The sequence below is a fragment of the Eulemur rufifrons genome, chromosome 3 (genome assembly GCF_041146395.1).
Source record: "Eulemur rufifrons isolate Redbay chromosome 3, OSU_ERuf_1, whole genome shotgun sequence".
Classification (NCBI taxonomy): Eukaryota; Metazoa; Chordata; class Mammalia; order Primates; family Lemuridae; genus Eulemur; species Eulemur rufifrons.
The window spans coordinates 27,162,326-27,183,569 of NC_090985.1; the positions used below are offsets into that span (position 1 = coordinate 27,162,326).

The 21,244-nt window shown below is 39.0% G+C and overlaps 1 protein-coding gene across 50 annotated transcripts in view; it reads left to right on the forward strand.

The window, feature by feature from the left end:
- Window positions 1-21,244, forward strand: part of PTK2 (protein tyrosine kinase 2) — a 266,149-nt gene that overhangs the window by 169,018 nt on the left and 75,887 nt on the right. For 19 of the 50 annotated variants that reach the window (XM_069466824.1, XM_069466842.1, XM_069466840.1 and 16 more), the window contains 4 exons: window positions 7,472-7,489; window positions 14,560-14,616; window positions 16,001-16,021; window positions 17,124-17,221. In XM_069466824.1, the coding sequence (XP_069322925.1) occupies window positions 7,472-7,489; window positions 14,560-14,616; window positions 16,001-16,021; window positions 17,124-17,221 (194 nt within the window). Of the gene's footprint in view, window positions 1-6,268; window positions 6,353-7,471; window positions 7,490-14,559; window positions 14,617-16,000; window positions 16,022-17,123; window positions 17,222-21,244 lie in introns of all 50 variants that reach the window. The other 31 variants (XM_069466821.1, XM_069466833.1, XM_069466852.1 and 28 more) reach the window with 5 other exon arrangements.

Consider the following 21,244-nt stretch of genomic DNA (forward strand, 5'->3'; position numbering starts at 1 on the left):
GTTTGTTGTGTCTGGTTTTACACTCTAGTTTCAATTTTGATAATGCTGGATTTTCCAAGGTAGTTAGTCTCTGTCTACGGCTGAAAGCTTGATTTAAATGCTAGCTCTTAGGAATTTAAAGAAAAAAAAAATCTTGCCCCAATTTTAGAATATTGTCACCTAGAACATAAGTTAATTTTTGTAAATTATATGCTTTGTGACATACTGTAATCAATGCTACTGATCTTTATTAGGGTGGAGTGCTGATACATACAGGTTTGAGAAAAATTTCTCCAAAGATTAGAATAGAAAAAAAGAAGTATATTTTGCTTTCCCAAGTGCAAAAGGGCCAACTCAGTGAAAAGGAGGAAGAGGAAAAGTAGTATGTTGGCAAGAAGAGAATCAGGTATTCAGACTTTTTATTTAGGAATTATTAAAAAGGGGTGAAGATGACTTATGGCTGTAGCCAAATTAACAGAGTACTGTGAACTAACTGTCGTATCTGCTCCTTCTCTTCTTAACAGTAGTCAGAAGCAGTAGGCTGACAGCAGAAATGGCTATCACATCTTGTTGGGGATCTTGGTCATAAGATTTTGGGCAAGATCTGAAGCCTGAAGTTTGTCCCCCACTGCTGTCAGTCCTGGAGCTTCTCAGGAACACCTTGAGGCCATAAAACAAATTCTAAAGGCACTGAACTGGTGAATAAAAAGAGAAAGATTTACATTTCTTTTCTGTCTCTTGACTCTTTTAAGACATCTGTGAAAAACAGAGTTCCTGCAGGGTGCCTGTCAGTCTGCTAGGGAGAGAAAGAGCAGAGGGCAGGGAGAGAGCTCATGATTGATCTTTAGTTGTTATTGGGAAATTGTGGGATTAGATATTTTCCTATTATTTCAGCAAGGCCACCTCTTTCAATCTTCTTTAGTTGAAATGCTTCCTGTTAATGCAAAAAACCCCAAACTCTGTATAATCATTTGAAGAGGTCTATTCTGAGCCACATATGTGTGGACTGGTCTCAAAAGGGCCTGAGAAATGTGCCCGAGGTAGCTGGGTTGCAGTTTGGTTTTATACATTCATTCATGGAGATAGGAATTACACAGTAAGATCCTAAGTCAATATGTGGAAGGCCTACATTGGTTTGGTCCAAAAGGTGGGACATCTCAAAGTTGGGGGGGAAGGATTCAGGTTATAGGTGGGTTGGTGGGGTTTAAAGATTCTTTGATTTGTAATTGGTTAAAGAAATGAAGCTTTGTGTAAAAGCTTGGAATGTTTTTAAGATAAGGATGTCTGTTAATCAGTGACAAACTGTTGCCACCCAACCAGGTTCATATGCCTACTGCCCAAGAAGCAGCCAGTACGCTGAGTCAGCAGGTTTTTTACAGCAGAGAAAGTCTTCACTCCAGTAGCGCTAAGTGGGGAGACTGGAGAAATTTCCCAACTCCCACTTCTCCGAGAATTTGGGAGACAGGGTTTTTAAGGGTAGTTTGGCAGGCAAAGGATTAGGCAATTAGGTTTGTTAATTGGGGCAAAATTATAGGGGTATGGAAATCATCTTCTTTTGTTGTTTCAGTACCTGGGGTTACAGTTCCAGTTGAGTAGGTTTCTTGGTATGAGCTGCTGGTCCGTGGGGTGGGTCAGCCAATCCACTGGAATGCGGGGCCTGGAAGACATCTTAAAAACTACCTTTAGGTTTCAAAAAGGTGATGTTATCTGTAGAGAAAGTTAAGAATCTCTAGGGTCACCAGCTGTGGGGAGAAAATTAAGAATCTTTATGACCACCAGCTTTCCCGTCACTCCAGAGTGGCAGTCATACAAACACACCTGAAACTCAGGTGATCTGTTAAGTAAATTGATGGTCTGCAGGTGTGACGGAAGGTTTGTCTTCTACAGCCTTAGGCGTGTTAATGATTTAGCATCTCATTGTTAGAAAAGAAATCTCTCAAAAGGGAGGAGGGTGTGAAGAAGCATATCTGACCTCCCTTCTCATGGCCCGCAACTCAGCTTTAGGGTTTTCTGGGGTCCCCTTGGCCAAGAAGGGGTCCATTCAGTCTGCTGGGGGGCTTCAGATTTTATTTGCATAATAAAGACAATTTTCCTTCATCAGTTGTTTGGTCACCCTAGGAAACAGTTCCTGCTGGAAAGACAGGAAAATTGCCTTTTTATTTTCCCGTATTTACGGGTTTCTAAAATAATGACTTTTACCTCACTAGCCAGATGTTGCTCTTTGACACTTTTTTTTAAAACATCAATGTGGGCCGGGCGCGGTGGCTCACGCCTGTAATCCTAGCACTCTGGGAGGCCGAGGCGGGTGGATCGCTCAAGGTCAGGAGTTCGAGACCAGCCTGAGCAATGAGCGAGACCTCGTCTCTACTAAAAATAGAAAGAAATTATCTGGCCAACTAAAATATATATAGAAAAAAAAAAAAAAATTAACCGGGCATGGTGGCGCATGTCTGTAGTCCCAGCTACTCAGGAGGCTGAGGCAGTAGGATTGCTTAAGCCCAGGCGTTTGAGGTTGCTGTGAGCTAGGCTGACGCCACGGCACTCACTCTAGCCTGGGCAACAAAGCGACACTCTGTCTCAAAAAAAAAAAAAAAAAAAACATCAATGTGAATTCATGAATTTAAAATATTGTTGGGGCAGGAGGTTCCCCTGTGACCACCCCAGGTTGGATGATTTTTAGAAAGACCATTTTCCTGGAGGCAGAGCTCAGGTAACATTCAGCATTGTCAACACCAAACCCTAACGCTTGAGGAAAGGAATAGAATTAAGGTATGGTCAAAGGAAAATACTGATCCACTTAAACTAATTTCATTGTTAGGGTGGGGGCTCACGACTATGCAGGTGGAGAAAGAATTCTCCACACAAAGATTAGGAAAGAAAGAAGTAAAAGTTTATTTTACTCCCCCACCACCACCACCAAGAGAGAAGAGAAAAGGGCACAGCATGAAAGTGAAGGAAAGAAGGGGTGCTGGCACGGAGGACAAGCGGCTTGGACTTTTTACTGGGGGTGTAAAGCAGTGAAGAAAAATTTATTGTTGTAGACTGATTAGCAGGAGACAGCTGTGAGAGGTTAGGGTGTGTCTGTTTTTCCCTTTTTTCTTCTTGAGACTCCCTTTACAGTTTCTCCTAAATGTTGAAATGTCTTCTGGCTGGGCTGATGTGGTGGACGTCAAGGAGGATTAACACTTCCTTTCTGTCCGCTCAGCTTTTTTCAAATGCTGTAAAAACAATCTCTACAGGCAGTTAATTTTAAAAGACAGCAAGTTAAAGCCCATGCAATCTTAAAGACAGCAAGTTACAGTCCATGCAGTTAATCAGACAAGGAACAGCGATCTTTCTCTCCTTTTTTTCTGTTAGTTTATTTTTCTCTGTCAGTTAATTAGCAAGGCTGTCCTATCCTTCATTATTGTGCCTATTCGTACTTGTTCTTTCAGATGCCCCTAACTCTTGTGTCGATCCCATACTTTTTGCACATCCCTGTGCTGTCTTCATCTCATACTCTTGCCCAGCTTCTAAAACCCTTCATTTGTGTTTTCTGGGATTCCTGTATATCCACAGCTTCTTTGAACCTTCTTAACACCTTCCTCTAACCAAAGTTAGCTCTTACCCAGAGGGCACTGGTGCCCTGTAACCCTGTGGGTGATGGCTGACAGCCATTGGCAGCACTAGGACTGGAGGTGAGTTAAGTATTCCTTGCTTCTCATTGCGCCTTCCAGACGATTCTCCCTCAAAAACACCAGCTTTGAATCTTAAGTATCAGAAAGAGGCTCTCCTACATTCCTCAAATTTCTGAGTACCCACCCAGCTCACTGTCCCCTCTCCCATATCCCCCATCCTAGTTTGGGAGGATTTCAGTATTCATCGTAGGTGACTCTTCCAGCACCTGGTCTTTTTGTTCTTCCAGTGGTCCTGTCCTCCACTTCTCACAATCACTTACTCCTGTGATGCCTACACCTCATCTACAGCTGTAACCTCACTATGATTTCAATTTTAAGAAAACCACCACCTCCTGTTTTTATGGCTTTAGTCCTTGAGTACCCAACTCCAACAACCCTTTAACCCCACCAGGATCTCCAGTCCATTGGCCCTGTCATTATTCTACTGTCCCTCTGTCACTCTTTGTGTCTTCACTCTTCTTAACAAGCCTAAAACCCCTGATCAATGGTTGCATCCTTCCCAGCAAACGCTCCTATCACCTCTGCCCTACGCTTACTTACTTTTACTGGGCAGAAACACAGCCTGATTAAATCCACCTCTGTCTGTTTCACATCTGCTGTAGTGTAGCTGAACCTTAAGGCAAAAAACATAACAACATTGCTTTGGTCTCACTTTTGATTCCTGACCATATACCTCAGGTGGGGCTTTCCTGTCCATTCTCTCTCTGGGCTGTCCGACAGCCACTTAAAGCCTACCCTTCTTAAACCTCCAGCACCTTCTCCACCATCTTCACTGTAAGCTGATGATTTGCTTCCAATTTCACTGAGAAAATTTACAAACAAAAGAGAACTTCTGTACCCACCTTTACCCACCTGCCACCATCTGTACCCCTAAGCTCTGCCTGCCCTGGTCTGACAATAGATGAATTGTCCCAGCCTAATACTAACTTCCTACCAATCCAGCCCCTGTCACTTGATAGCTTTTCATGAATTCTCCCTGCTCCCCTATTAATAGGGTTTCTTGCGCGCGCGCGCGCGCGCTCTCTCTCTCTCTCTCTCTCTCCCCCCCTCCCCCCTAGATCTTTCCCATTAGCATATCACATACTGTGGTTTCCCCACCTTAAAAGCTCCCTTCTGACTTCACTCCCCGCCCCCCACCTGGCCACTAGTCCTCTTACAGCAGAACTCTTTATAAGAGAGTTATTGCTGCTCAGTGTTGCTTCTATTTGAAATTGCCCTTCTCTTGCTTCCAGGATACCATGCGATTCCTACCTCACCCCTCATTATCTCCTTCATGCTTGAGGACCTCAGGACTCAGTTCTTCTGCCACTTCCTCCTAGCCATAGTCACCCCCTCGGGGATTTCATTGCATTTCAGGGCTTTATTATGCCAGTAACTCTCTGATTGTTATCTGAGTCACAGATCTATCCCCTGAACTCCAGACTCCTGCAGCCACTACCTCCTCACCATGTAGACTCAGATGTCTAATAAACATCCCAGAGTTAACATACTTGAAATGAACTCCTAATCTCCAGGGCAAGCTGCTCCTCTCCCTTCTCCACTCACCAGGTAGCACTTCCTTCCTTCTGGCTGATCAGACCATCCTGGGTGTCATTCTTGATGCTGTTCTCTGCTTACTCCTCCCATATCCAATCCATTGGCAAATCCGTATTGACTCAATCTTCCAAATTTATTCCTGGCATCAACCTAAAATAAAAAGCTGAGGCAAAATTAATATAAGTAGAGAGTTTATTTGGGCCAAGTTTGAGCACTGCAACCCAGGAGCATTGATTCAAGTTGTCCTGAATATATATGCTGCAGTTAAGTTTTGCATGCTGCCTGTGCCTATCACATGTCAACGACTGTTGCATCTTAAAGGGCTATATCCCTTGCTTTGACTTCACTTTGACACATGTCCACTATCGCTGTTACTATGCCATACTGTAATTGTTGCTTATTTGTTTTCTCACTGTGCTGTATGCTCCTGGAGGGCTGAGATGTGTCTTGTCAATCAATACAGTTGACTTGAGTTTTGAGTATGTGAATGAGCAAGCAAATGAATCAATGATGCTAGTAGAGGCTTTGAAACCCTTGTATTCAAACATCCTCGTTACCAGTTTGATGTTAAGGTAATTTATTTAAGGTGTATATTCAAGGTCTATGAGTCTGTGTCTTTGCTGATGATTTGCAAGAAATTGCTCATAAAACTCTTTCACAAATCAAGATCTGCAAGTTTTCTGCAATTCTTTTTCTTTATGGTTGAATGTTAAATGTTTATAAGAATCTTGAATTCTTTGTTTTTTGTTTTGTTTCATTTTGTTTTAATTTTGTTATTTGTAAAAATATCTGAACTTTCAACTGGCTATATCTGCAAAGCTGGAACAGTCTCATGTCTTGTTTCTGTATCTAGTGCTAATCTTTGCTAAAACAGGAAATTACATTTTAAAATATTAATATGTTTTTTTAAAACCCAACACTCATAGTTAGAGATAGGTGTGCAAGTAGTCAAATAAAAGCTTTGCAGTTTTGTCTTTGTTTTTATAGATGTGCCTTAAAATGTAACAAAAGTTGTCGGTTGTATTGAAATAATTTGTTTCTATTTTTCTCTTTCCTCTTCTTGCCTCTTTATAAAGGAGTCAGTCACTGCCAACATAAAGTTAAGAAAGCTAGACGCTTTCTTCCTTTGGTCTTCTGTTCCCATGAACCTCCTTCTACGGGTATTGCACTCATATTTGCACAGGCTCTCCTGTTAACCAAGGCACCCCCAAGAAACGGACTAACTAGATGCTTATAGATGGTCCTGTACAGATCATAGCTTTATTGAATATTAGTGTATGCGCTGTTCAGTGTTCAGAAGCAATAACTGGGGGTAAGGTTTTGTGGCTGACGATCTTTGGGCTACTACTCTCCAGTAGAAAACTTTACGTTTGCCTGTTTGCTGTTTTTTAAATGCATGATAAGGCGAGAAATAGCTTCTCAGTTTCATTTGTGTTGTCTGAGCGTTTTCCCTCAGGGCTTGGCAGAACCACATTTTTTGTATGGTGGATTTCCTACACTAGCATGCAGCTAAATGAAGGTGAATGGTCGAAGTGAACCCCAGTTGTCTGCTTTTCATGCTTTGGAGGCAGAGATATAGGGATGCTGCATAGTAGAGGCAGATCTACCATTTGGAGAGTTTTCTAAGAAAATAAAGATTTATAATAATCGAAATAATAATTTCTCCAAACTGTTAGGAACAAAATTTGTTGTTCTATACAAATTTAAATGGGAACCTTAATTGTCAGCAGAGCTTCAAGGTACTGCACCTCCCCATAGTTGATTGTAGTGGACTTGGCCTACATCTACCATGTAATATTTAAGTCCACTGGTACCTTGTAATAGGTACGCTGAGGGCTTAGGCTTATTTCCCTGGTTATCATTTAACATACACATTAATGACTAGTTGGTTTGCATTTTTATCTAAGAGGACACAAATTCCCTTTGAGGGAAGTAGAAACCATTTTTAATACTTAATTTTGTGAGAGGTAATCAAATTAATTTTGCTTGTGGTAGAAACCAGTTAGCTCTACAGTACTGCTTTGTAACTTTGTGTAAATGTGCTGACAGCTTAAAACTTGGCATAGTGCCCTCAAATTCAAGTAAACATACTACTACTATATAGTCTTTCTTTGATCTTTTGAATTGAACCTTGGGGGGTAATTTTTAAATTTTTCTTACACTTTGGTTTACTTGTCATTTTAATAGTATGTTTTCCCCTCTCTCCCCTCTTCTCCTTCCTTTTTCTCCTTCCCTCTGTTCCCTACTCCCCTTTCTTTGCATGCCACCTGGATCTGCAGATGAAATTAGTGGGGACGGTAATATTTATTTTCACATTTGTGTTACTACTATGAGATAATTATTTCTAGAAATAAATATAGTTCAGTATTTGATGAAAGGCAAAATGTGATTTTGATCCAACAAAACCAAGTACAGGATGGTATGAAAAAATGATCTCTTAAAAATTGTTTAGGGCTTTAACACGGAAAAGATGACTTTCAGTTTATCACCTCTCAGTGGTTAATTTGAGTTGTATATATTTGTAGTGAATTTTCTAGATTTCATTACTAAAACCTTAAAGTTCTAGAAAATCATCAAAATGGTCATTTAGCAAAAATTGGTCATACATAAAAGCTGTAAATGATAAAGATCCATAAACTATATTTCCCAAGTATATATAATAATTACTATTTTAGGAATGTGGTAGTAGAAAGGAAAGAATTAAAAGTGATTTTAAAGACTCACACAAGCTGGGTATAGTGTCACATGCCTGTAGTCCCAGCTACTGGGGAGGCTGAGGCAGGATGATTGCTTGAGCCCAGGAATTCGAGGCTATAGTGAACCATGATTGTGCCACTGCACTACAGCCTGGATGACAGAGTGACCCTGTCTCTTTTTAAAATTAAAAAAAAAAAAAAAAAAAAAAAAGACTTATACAAGCTGATGTAATTAGGGGAATATCAACAATAATGATAATGATTGTTTTTCAAATAGTTAACAGCACTTAAATGAGCTAGAAATTTTAAAGTCACATTTAGTGTCTTATGTTTCCCATTCATTTTGTTTACTGCCTGCATGAAACTTTATACTAAAGGAGTAAGATTATATAAACTAAAATTAAGGAGGAATTATATTTTTTTCATAATAAAATGAAGGAATGCTTTTACTGAATATTTCACCTATGATCATTTTTGTGATAGAATAAAGATACTGATAAACTTGAGTATAATGAGCTGAGCAATTGCAGTGAAAGAGCTTAACTAAATATGTCTTTGGAAAAGTGCATGTTCTGCATGGGATTTGAAGCCAGAGATTTGATCTTCATTTTTAGATTGATTCCATAATAGTAATAAATTAGCAACTACCATTCTTTGAGAGCTTCCTGTGTACAAGCACTCTTCTGACATGATTCCTGATTCTCACAGCATCGCTTAGAATATTACTGGGTATTGCCTTTACTACTTCGCAGATGAGGAAACTGATAATCAGAGGGAAGGTCTTAAGGCTCCAACCTCACCCTTTTTTTGCTGCCCAATCCTATTACCAAGTGATGAGTTAAGTGATCTTAAGCAAATTGCTTCATCTCGTGTCTATCTGTAACAGGTCTAAGTGGTCGTTGTGAGGATTACTATGTAAGCATAAAAATTAAAATAAATGTCTGTAAACATTTTCATATATTTTCCTTACTTTTGAATCTCCTCATACTATGAATTAGCCAGGGCAAGAATACTCACCCCATTTTATAGATGAATACGCTGAGCCTTAAGGCTTTAATCAGTTGGTCATTGTCAGGGTTCCTGTGGGCCAAAAATGGGCCACCTATTTTAATACTGCCCCTTGAGCTAAGAACGATTTTTACATTTTTTAATGGTTGGGGGAAAAATCAAAAGAAGAACACTATTTGTGATGTCAAAATTATATGAAATTCACCTTTCAGTTTTATTGGAACATAGTACTCATTTGTTTACAAGTGTCCCTGGCTATTTACAGGCTATAATTTGAATAGCAAAGTTGAGTATTTGCAACAGAGACCATATATCAGCAAAGTCTAAAATATTTGCTGTCTAGCCTTTTGCAAAAACAGTTTGCCAATTCCTGGTCTAGGATATATAGCTAGTTAATATTTAAGAACGAGTGGGGTCTTCTTGGCTCCTAGAAAAGAACCCTTTCTCTACTGCTTCCTGATGCCTCTGGAGTTAATGGGACATCTGGGTCATCCAGGTTGGATAAGAAACTGAAATTGGTTAGTCTGTTGAATTACTTAAATAACCTAGTCAGTGTAAAGACGTTAGTGTGTGGGATTAATGACTTCTCAAACTTCCCAACCCCACTGACTGGGGCCTAGGCCCCTGGGGAGCAGCAGGAAAGCCAGTCAGGGGAACAAGTTGTTAGAATTGCTAGTATCCAGGCCAGTGCACAGATGCCACCATGAGAGGAAGGAGGAGGTGTAGGGACAGAATGACATTATCTACCTCTTACGGGGGGAATCAGTATTGTTTCAGCACCTGAGAAGTTTTTGAGCTTAAAGACTTTTGTGCAGTTCCTTTTATTTACAAACGAAGTGATGGTATCCCTTGTCCACTGAGACATACTTCCCACACTCTAAACTGACTCCCTCCCCAGTAACCCCAGAAGTATCAGGCTGTTGAAATGACAGGGCATGAACCTTTAATGGTACGCATGCATGTTGATGTTTTCAGGAGTGACTTTACTATGTCTCTTTTTACCTTGCTTTGAAATGAGAACTTGGTGACTTTTCTCTCCTATTTTCTGAGCTGTCAGTTTCTATTCTTTTAATATGTCTTCCCATCTTTTTTATTTTACCACATATGGTGATACCAACCATTCAAATTATAATGTTGTCCAATGTTTTAGAAGTCTCCTTTTTTTTTTTTAATGTTTATTTTTAAATTTTCAACTCATGGGCCAGGAATCCTAAAATTGTCAACTAAGTACACAAGTCCAGGTGAGCCTTCCAGTGAGCATCCCTGGAGCAAAACTGTGCCCATGTTGGGCAAAAAATTCCAAAATATCCATAGGGAAACATTCGAGAGTTTCAAAGCATAGAGTGTCTGGTCTCATAAATAAAAGTTCTGATAAACTTTGTGAAAAATAATAAAAGATAAATCATGGTACTTCAGAGCCCATGCTCTGTGCTGATGTGCTGTGCTGAACACCAGCCTGCCACTGATTGAGAAAGTTATGTATCTCCTTTGTGCCTCAGTTTCTTGCCTGTGAAGCAGGGATGCTGATCATAGTACTACAGCAAAAAAGTTTGCTGAGGATTAAATGACAACGTACGTAATTGTTTATAACAGTGCCTAGCATATGGTAAGCTCTCAGTAATATTAGTTGTCATCATTCTTATTAAACAGAGAATGAAAATCTAGCTTCCTTTATTTGTGCACAGGTCTATGAACCTGTTTACTTTTTTCTTTATATTTTCCTTCTATGTTACCGTTATATGGAGGACCCAGGCAGTTTTAGGCTGGACTCCAATTTGTCAGGGCCCTTGAATATGTAAAAATACCTATCATATCAGTGTCATACTATTGTATAATCCTAAAAGCCAGGAAAGAAAAACAAAATATAACCAAATCAATCTCAAGAATACTTAGAGAAATATGCCGAGTATTAACACTTGAAAACTCCTGTGTGGCAGGTTACAAACCTTTGCAGATCCATGTACCTTCAACAGTGTTGACTCTGCTCCATAAATTCTCTGTTCACATTGCATCATAGTACACAACTCACCCCAGATATCATGATAAGTAATTCCCAGATAGTTTTGATACATCCTCAGAGGTTTTATATAGAATTCACATAGCTTCATAAAAAATGCTTCTGGTTTTGTATGGATTAATTCAAATATATGCAACATGATTTTTTCCAAATCACTGTTAATAATGCTGGCCTGATATATATTAGCTAATTTATTTTTACTCCTTCAGAATTATTTCAGAGGTTGGTATCTACTGAGGATTTTATAAAATGAAACAGTCCCGGAAGGCATTATAGTCAAACTGAGAAGACCAACTTAGAGTATCAGCACCCAGGAATCCCAGACCCTCAACTGCTGGGTCCCTTTCAGAGAGTCCCCAGAAGAAGCAAAATAACAATGGAAAGAGCTACCATTTCTTTCTTTCTTTCTTTTTATCCTTGACTAACCAACATTTCTTTCCAAAGATTTCTTGATCATCGATTACATGCAGGGCCACGTCTTAACTTTAAATGCATTGCCTATAATTGTCATAACACTCCCACAAGGGTTGATGTTCTCATTTCATACGTGAGGACACAACGAAAGCATAGCCAGGTCAAGTGACTTTCCTAAAGTCAACCAGGTTACCCCCAAATGTGTGATGTGTACCTTGTCCCATGTATTGCAGCTCTACCATTTACTGTCTAGGCTGCCTTGCACAGGTTACTTAACTCTTTTGCCTCAGTTTCCCAAGGATATATATTGTCGTAGTGTGTGTTCATTCTTGTTGTTTAGCATGTGTTGCTTGAGGACTTCTCTATGCCAAGCATTATTTTAGATACTGAGGACATAGTGGTGAATAAGATACATGAGGATTCTGCTCCAGTGAATGCCCCTTTGTTTTTTTTTTTTTTGTTTGTTTGTTTTTTTGAGACAGAGTCTCACTCTCTTGCCTGGGCTAGAGTGCCGTGACGTCAGCCTAGCTCACAGCAACCTCAAACTCCTGGGCTCAAGCGAGCCTCCTGCCTCACCATTCCGGATAGTTGGGACTACAGGCACACAGCACCATGCCCAGCTAATTTTTTCTATTTTTAGTTGTTTGGCTAATTTCTTTCTATTTTTAGTAGAGGCAGGGTCTCGCTCTTGCTCAGGCTGGTCTAGAACTCCCGAGCTCAAGCAATCCTCCCGCCTCGGCCTCCCAGAGTGCTAGGATTACAGGCATGAGCCACTGCACCTGGCCCAGTGAATGCCCCTTTCTGAAGAGGTGGGAAGACAGTTAAAAAAGAAACAAAATCATGCCAGGGATTTATAGGTAAGGAGGAACATAAGTCAGGGAGCATGATTCAGGGCAGTGGGGTGGGGGCAGAGTAGTTTGAGGAGAGACCTCTGAATGGCTGATACTTTGGCTAAAACCAGAATTGGCTGTGAACCAACATGAGCTTTAGCCAGTGTAAGCCCCGTCAGGTGGAGGTCACTGCCATGGCTGTCATCATTAGTTTTATGTCTTCATTCAGGTAGTGGACACTTGTCACCTGAGAGACATGGGTTTCTGGACAGGCTTGCAGTGATCTTTTGCAGCCATTTGAGGCTGTGGTGCCTGTGGTGTTGACGAGCCCAGACCATCTGCTTAATAACACTAAGAGTCGAGTGCAGGGTTGTGAAGACTTGAGTAGTTTGGGTAACGTGGCAGCAGTGGGAGGGAGTCTGAGTGGCTTTCCCCCCAGAATCCGGCCACAGCAGGGACAGCCCTGTGCTTTACAGGAAGCAGTAAGGGCTCTGGGGAAATTGCAGCCTTAATTGCATTAGTTTCCTTAACAGAGTATCATAAAGTTGAGCCTGTTAAGTTATGGAATAAAAAGAGTAGATGATTAGCAAATGGCCATCTGTGTGATTTGTGTTGTTTCCCTTGTCTTAGCTGTTAGAGTAGATTCCTCCCCCGCTTAGTCCTTTTGTTACAAGTGCTTTAGCAGCTGCCTTCTATCTCAAATTTTCTTCCACAAGGTCTTTTTATAAGCCATCTTACACAAAAGCAAAGCTATAGGCCTACAGAATGCCAGTTTTGTGATCCTAGTATTCACTGAGAGCAGGGTAAGGGGGAGAAATGCAGAAATAAAAGAATGTAAAGTTTGGAGTAGAATAAGTTTTTTAAAATCCTGTAAATATTATTATTTATAAACATGTAAGAATAATATAGAGCTGGGCATGGTGGCATGTGCCTTTAGTCCCAGCCTGGGCAACATAGCGAGCGAGACCCATGTCTTACGAAGGGAGGAAGGGAGGGAGGGAAATAGATTATCTACCTGTCATATAGGACTTAGGAATAATTCATATATGATAAATGTCTTAAGGAGAATTGATTTATTGGTGTTACATTTTGCCAGCCAGGCTTTTTTTTTTTCCTTTAATCACTTTTAATGATGATTATACATTAAGAAGTAAATTCTGCTGGAACGCAATGGCTTGTGCCTGTAATTCTAACACTTTGGGAGACTGAGGCAGAAGCATCACTTGAGGCCAGGAGTTCGAGACCAACGTGACCACCATAGTGAGATCCTGTCTCTACAGAAAATTTTTTTTAAAATTAGGTGTGGTGGCAAGTGCCTTTAGTCCCAGCTACTCAGGAGGCTGAGGCAAGAGGATCACTTAAGCCCAGGAGTTTGAGGTTGCTGTGAGCTATGAAGACGCCGCTGCACTCTAGCTCAGGCAACAGAGAGAGACCCTGTTTCAAAATTAAATAAAGGAGAAAGTTCTGATTATGCTGTCGAGTTGAACTATTAATATTAATAAAATCAGGTACTGTGTTTTGGAAATACCAGTCTTGTTTGGAAAAATCCCAATAGACAACAATGTGCTTTTAAACATATTATCTGGTATAGTTGAGGTGGAGTTTTGCTGTCAGTACAGATTGGTTAATTTGAATCATATACGTCTGCGGTCCCCAACCCCTGGGCCACAGACCAGTACTGGTCTGTAGCCTGTTAAGAACCGGGCCACACAGCAGAAGGTGAGCTGCAGGTGATCAAGCAAAGCTTCACCTGTATTTGTAGCTTCACCTCGTATCACCACCTGAGCTCTGCCTCCCGTCAGATCAGTGTCAGCATTAAATTCTTACAAGGAGCATGCAACCTAGATCCTTCATGTGCGCAGTTTACGTAGGATTCCTTTTCCCCTGAGAATCTAATACCTGATGATCTGAGGTGGAGCTGAGGCTGTGACACTAGTGCTAGGGAGCAGCTACAAATACAGATTATCATTAGCAAAGAGGTTTGACCACACAATAAATGTAATGTGCTTGAAACATCCACAAACCATCCCGCACTTCCTACCCCCCAGTCCATGGAAAAATTGTCTCCCATGAAACCAGTCCCTGGTGCCAAAAAGGTTGGGGACCACTGAATACATAGTTGTCTCATATCTGTCTTTTTTTTTTTCTTTTACAAGAGCCTTCTGTGTTGGCCCTATTTTCTCTCTGATAAACAAGTCTGTGTATTATAACACAGTGGATAATGATGTCACTTTTATTTCCATAAATGACTCATGTATGAGCAAAAGTTGAGTAATAGTGTTTTAAGAATATATCAGCATAGTAGGCAATTTAGGCAGATGATTTTGCCTTTTCAAATTACATTAAAGGCCAGGAGGTCAGATATTTAACTTCTTTAAGCATATCTGTTTTCATTTCAACAGAAACAGACGATTATGCCGAGATTATAGATGAAGAAGATACTTACACCATGCCCTCAAGTAAGTAGACTTCTGATTTGGTCTTGCTCAGGCTTGACAGATACCTCCTCATATTTAAAAATTTTTGATATGTATTATGCCTTAGAACTATTTTTAATACCTCATTGGGTAGTAAACAGAAGTATTCTTTCAACGTTTAGAATGCAATATTATATGTGCCCACCCTGAGGTCAGAAGCCTAAAACTCAAATTATCTATAATCAGTTTAATTACATGATTTTTGTAATCTTGTTTTCTGGCTCTATGATAATAGAACCTTTATTGATTATTTTCTCTGTGTAGCAAATAAGTATTATTTAAATATGTGTATGTGTATATATGGAGAGATAGATAGATTATATATACATATGCACTCAAAGATTTGCATTTCCCCCTTGAAATTGTTTGTTCTTTATTGTCATTGACTAACCAATATGAATAGCTTCTAGCCTTCATTCCGTATACCTGGGGGGGGGGGGGGCGGGGTGAGGAGGTGGGGAGAGAGACTGAACTCTTAAATGACATTCACACAGCCTGGAAATGTCAAGATTCTTCTTCTCTGTGTGATGTGCAACTTGTGGATTGAGGAAAATATGGAAGCCCCAGATCTCCTGTTAGACTATGTAGTCCCCAGATCTTGAATTGGATAAGCCCTTGAAATTTCATTTGCATAAAAAATGTAAACTTACCTCTTCAAGAGGCCTCAGAAACCTTAGTAAATCAGAATCTGAATGTTCTGAATTTAATAGAGGTATACATGTTTATAAAATAAATGTTTCAGGTGCTTTGTTCTATTGTGTAAATATTTTAAAAGATGCTCTCCTTTGGATTTTCTGCATACTTTGAGGAGGCACTACCAAAATAAAGAGAAACAACCTAGCCTTCTCAGGCATGTATCATTCTGAGTGGGCCTATGTCCCATTTCAAGAGCTCCTGTATTAGAGAGTAATTGGAAACAGAGGCAAGAACTGAAACTTAAGTGTATACATTTTGACTACCAGTATCAATTTGGAAAAATATATAAACTTAAGTTTAGTTATTTGATTAGCCATGTAGTCATTTGTACATTCCTGCAGAGAATCCAAATTTTTTTTTGTATGTTTGTTATATACAGTTGAGTGGTAAATGTCAAACATGGCTGACTTTTATCCAGACCCCACAAAAAGAAGTTGTTATATAGGAATTTATGAGATAAGAATTTAAAAGCATTGTGTAAATAACATTGAGTTAATTTGAGGATATTTAGTTTTTGCTTTTAGTTCTCTGTTACTATATTTGTGCTTAAAATATTGTAAAAATGAAATATTATTGAAATGTACTCTCCAAGTTTGTGTTATTAACGTCGTTGCTGTTAGTTATTTCTAAGCAAGGTCTTCAATTTTTTTCTCTCTTAATTGCAATACAGAATGCTATGGAATAGATGAAGGTAACAGGATTCCTTTAAAATAACTGCATTTACTTGCAATTGCAACCTCTATAGAGTGATATATGGGATGTTTCAGTTTTCAGTTAACTTTTATTTTAAAACTATTTGTCATTGGTTTACTCATACTGTTAAATCAATGGAACTACTAGCTAAAGTGATTTTAAAGAGGAAAATAACTATCTAAATTTTGGGCTAAATGTTCTGTGTGACTTACAATTTGATAAACCAAGGAGAACATTTAAAAATATTTGGCTCTTGGTTTATTCCATCGGTGACTACACTGATGGAACATATATAACCTATGGGGATAGGTTTCTTAATTGAAATAAATCAAATTACCAAGTAGTTAACAGAATTAGAATTCAATTTATTATGTTGCTAGTGGATATTTTCTTTCCATGTTCCTGAACAGCCTACTAAAAATTGATTTTGTATAAATCACAACAAATTAATATATGAATTTGAGGCACATGCTCTCAAAAGTATAAAGTACTCATAATGTATTATGCTCACATGTTAAACCTTGGTCCCAAGTCATCTAATTTTGAAATTAATTTTTAGAAACAACCTCTTTAAACTCCTTTAGCTTCATGAATAATATAGAGATAGGATTGTAATGAAGTGGAAAACTCTTAAACATTCAAATCATAAAGTTTACTTATGAAACAATTTTATGTTGCCTACATGTTTGCAAACTTTAGTTATTTATGAAATAATTGCTTTAAATAACTTTTTATAGCCTTCATATATTAATACTAAACTAATAGCTCTTATTAAGCATATAATTTAATACTTGGAGCAATTATTTAAGAAACTATCAAATAGATATAAATCAGATATTCAAAAACTAGGAATAGCATGAAAATCTAGTTTTTGTAGAACTCATTGTTTTGGTAATTCATTCAGTACCCCAACTGATACATAAATTACTGATAAAATATTGTTTAAGAGAATTCCATTCTGTTTAAAGCGTTTTCATAGATCAGTATGCCACAGATGAAATTTTTACTTATGGATGATAATGAAAAATATGTCCATTGTTAATTCTACATTTTGAATATTGTACTGAAGTATTTAGTGGTGTGTGGATCATGTTTTACAGCCAGGGATTATGAGATTCAAAGAGAAAGAATAGAACTTGGACGATGTATTGGAGAAGGCCAGTTTGGAGATGTACATCAAGGCATTTATATGAGTCCGGTAAGTCCTTTAAGAAAAAATCTGGACTAATTTTGACTATTTAAATTTAAATTGCCTCTTGTTTGTCTTCATGAGTCCTTAGTTCTAGGTATTTACGATTGGCTTTTATAAAGCTCATAATACATGTCAGCTTATTTGGTATATTTAGAAACCAAAAAAATGGGAACATTAGCTCCTACAGGGCTGGGTCTGTCTTTTACTCATTTTGATCTTTCAGTTTTTGTCATCAGTAATAAATTCCATATGTGACTATTGCATTGGATGGAAATGACATACTAGATGGCCAGAATCAGAAATAGCCAGTATTCCACATACCTGTGTTTTCAAGAAAAGAATATTAATTTGCCCTAATTTACCCTACAAAAGAGATGAGTGAATTTTAAATTTATTTTTCTTGCAAAAGCTTAGTGAAGATATTTTCATATTATAAAATTCACTTTTTTTTGTTTTGTTTTGTGAGACAGAGCTATTAGAGCAGTGGCAGCATCCTAGTTCACAGCAACCTCAAATTCCTGGGCTCAGGTGATCTCCTGTCTCATCCTTCTGAGTAGCTAGGACTACGGGCATGCACCATCATTCCTGGCTAATTTTTTCTATTTTTTGTCTTGCTCAGACTGGTCTCAAACTCCTGACGTCAAGCAATCCTCCCACCTTGGCCTCCCAGAGTGCTAGGATTACAGGAATGAACCACTGTGCCAGGCCTAAAATTCACTCTTTTAAAGTGTACAATTCAATGCTTTTTAGTGTATTCACAGAGTTGTGCAACCATTACCACAGTCAATTTTAGAACATTTTCTTCATCTCAAAAAGAAACCTTATATCCATTAGCAGTGATTTCCTATTCCACCCTTCCCCCAGCCTCTGGCAACCACTCCTCTACTTTCTGTCTCTATTGATTTGCCTGTTCTGGACATTTCATATAAGTGAATCATGTGGGTTTTTGTGATTGGCTTTTTTCACTTAGCATAATGTTTTCAAGGTTCATCCATGTTGCACATCTGTCAGTACTTCACTTTTTTTTTTTTTTTTTTTTTTTTTGAGACAGAGTCTCACTCTGTTGCCCAGGCTAGAGTGAGTGCCGTGGCGTTAGCCTAGCTCACAGCAACCTCAAACTCCTGAGCTCAAGCGATCCTCCTGTCTCAGCCTCCCGAGTAGCTGGGACTACAGGCATGCACCACCATGCCCGGCTAATTTTTTCTATATATATATTTTTAGCTGTCCATATAATTTCTTTCTATTTTTAGTAGAGATGGGGTCTCGCTCTTGCTCAGGCTGGTCTCGAACTCCTGAGCTCAAACGATCCGCCCACCTCGGCCTCCCAGAGTGCTAGGATTACAGGCGTGAGCCACCGCGCCCGGCCAGTACTTCACTTTTATTGCTAAATAATATTCTTCTGTATAGATGCATGCCACTCTTTGTTTATCCATTCATCAGTTGATAGATATTTGGATTGTTTCTACTTTTTGACTATTAAAATACTTCTGTGAACATTCATATACAAGTTTTTAGGTGGACATATATTTTTGATTCTCTTTTGTGTATACCCAGTAGTAGAATTCCTTCATCATGTGGTAACTATTGTTTAACTTTTTGATGAACTACCAAACTGATTTCCAGTGAAGCTGCACCTTTTTCCATTCTTAGCAGCATTGTGTAAGAGTGAATATCTCCACATCTTCACCAACACCTGTTAATTGTATGTCTTTTTTTATTAGATTGGTGATTTTAAAATATCATTTTAGAATAATAGTACAATCATGCGTTGCATAACAATGGGGATACATTCTTGGAAAATGCGCCATTAGGCAATTCATTGTGTGTGAACATTGCAGAGTGCACTTACACAAACCTAGATGGTATAGCCCACTACACACCTAGACTGTATAGTATAGAATATTGCTCCTAGCCTACAAACTTGAACAGCACATTACTATACTGAATACTGTAGGCATTTGTAAGACAGTGGTATTTGTGTATCTACACATAACTATGTACAGAAAAGGTACAGTAAAAATACGGTATAAAAGATAGATGGGGCTGGGCTTGGTGGCTTATGCCTGTTAGCCAGCACTTCAGGAGGCCGAGGCAGGAGGTTCGCTTGACGCCAGGAGTTCAAGACCAGCCTGGATAACATAGTAAGAGTCCCGTGTCTATAAAAAATAAAAAGATTAGCCAGGCATGGTGACATGCACCTATAGTCCCAGCTACTCAGGAAGCTGAGGCAGGAGAATCACTTGAAGCCAGGAGCTCACGGCTGCAGTGAGGTGTAATCGTGCTACTGATCTATCAGCCCGGACAACAGAGCTTATTAATTAATACATTCATTGTATATAGCGTACCAGTCTAAGGCACTTACTGTGAATGTTGCTTACAGTACTGGAAGTTGCTCTGATGAGTCAGTGAGTGGTAAGTGAAAGTAAAGGCCTAGGACATTACTGTACACTACTGTAGACTATATATATACACTGTGCACTTAGGCTATACTAAATTTTTTTCCTTCAATATTAAATTAACCTTAGCTTCTATAACCTTTTTACTTTATAAACTTTTTGCTTTTTTTAACGTTTTTACTCTTGTAGTAACATTTAATTTAAAACCCAAACGTTGTACAGCTGTACAAAAGCATTTTTTTTTTTTTTTGAGACAGAGTCTTACTCTTGCCCTGGCTACAGTGCTGTGGCATCATCATAGCTCACTGCAACCGCAAACTCCTAGGCTCAAATGATCCTGATGCCTCAGCCTCTCAAGTAGCTGGGACTACAGGCATGCACCACCATGCCCGGTTAATTTTTTCTATTTTTAGTCACTTGGCTAATTTTTTTTCTGTTTTTAGTAGAGATGGGGGTCCCACACTCTTGCTGAGTCTGGTCTCAAAGTCCTGACCTCAAGCAATCCTCCCATCTAGGCCTCCTAGAGTGCCAGGATTACAGGCGTGAGCCACCGCACCCAGCCAGCATTTTTCCTTATATCCTTATTCTATAAGCTTTTTTCTATTTTTAACTTTTTTGTTGAAAACTAAGACACAAACATACACATTAGCCTAGGCCCACACGCATCAGGAGCATCTCTATCATTGTCGTCCACCCCCACATCTTGTGCCACTGAAAGGTCTTCAGGGGCAGTAACACTCTGTTGCTGTCTTCTCCTGTGATCCCTCTGCCTTCCTCTGGATACCTCCTGAAAGGCCTCCCTGAGGCTGCTTTACGGTTAACTCTTTTTTTTTTTATAAGTAGAAGTACACTCTAATGATAAAAACCAGTAACATAATCTTCTATCATCATTATCAAGTATTATGTGCTGTGTGTAATTGTGTTGCTGTATTTTTATACGACTGGCAGCATAGTAGGCATTACTACAAACACATAAATAATGCAACAGCTACGATGTCACTAAGCAATAGGAAGTTTTTGCCTCCATTATAATCTTACGAGACCACCATAGTATATGTGGTCCATCATAGACCAAAACATTGTTATGCCTGCTTGTACATACTTGCTCAAGAAACTATTTTTAAACTTGCATAATAACAACAGGTGTACAGACATGGCTCTAATAGAGTTATAACAACACAGATAATTGACCTTTTTTTTTTTAAACAGCCCTGTTCTGGAAACTGCAGATGGCATTTTTTCCTCAGTAACTCCCTGACCATCAATTTTTATATCCTTTACACATACACAGTGATACGCTGAGCATTACTTTTATAACTAAGAGTTATTAAAGGTTTTTTTTATCAAAGGCAACAGATAATTGCCACCAATGGGCTAAGCGAGTTATAAGTTCAGTTTTTTAATGTTCAGTTTTGGGAACCTATATTTTTAGCTGTCTGGCCCCTTTTGCAATTCTTTTTTTTTTTTTTTTTTCCTACACCTGTTGTTTTTAGTCCTCTTTCTCTTAACTCTGCTCTTAGAAGCAAGATGCAGTAGAAAGAGCACTGGGTATAAATTTAGTGAAAAAACTTAAATTTAGAGCTGGCTCTGCCTCACTATGAAATGTGGGGAGGTGAGGCTTCTTGACCCTGAA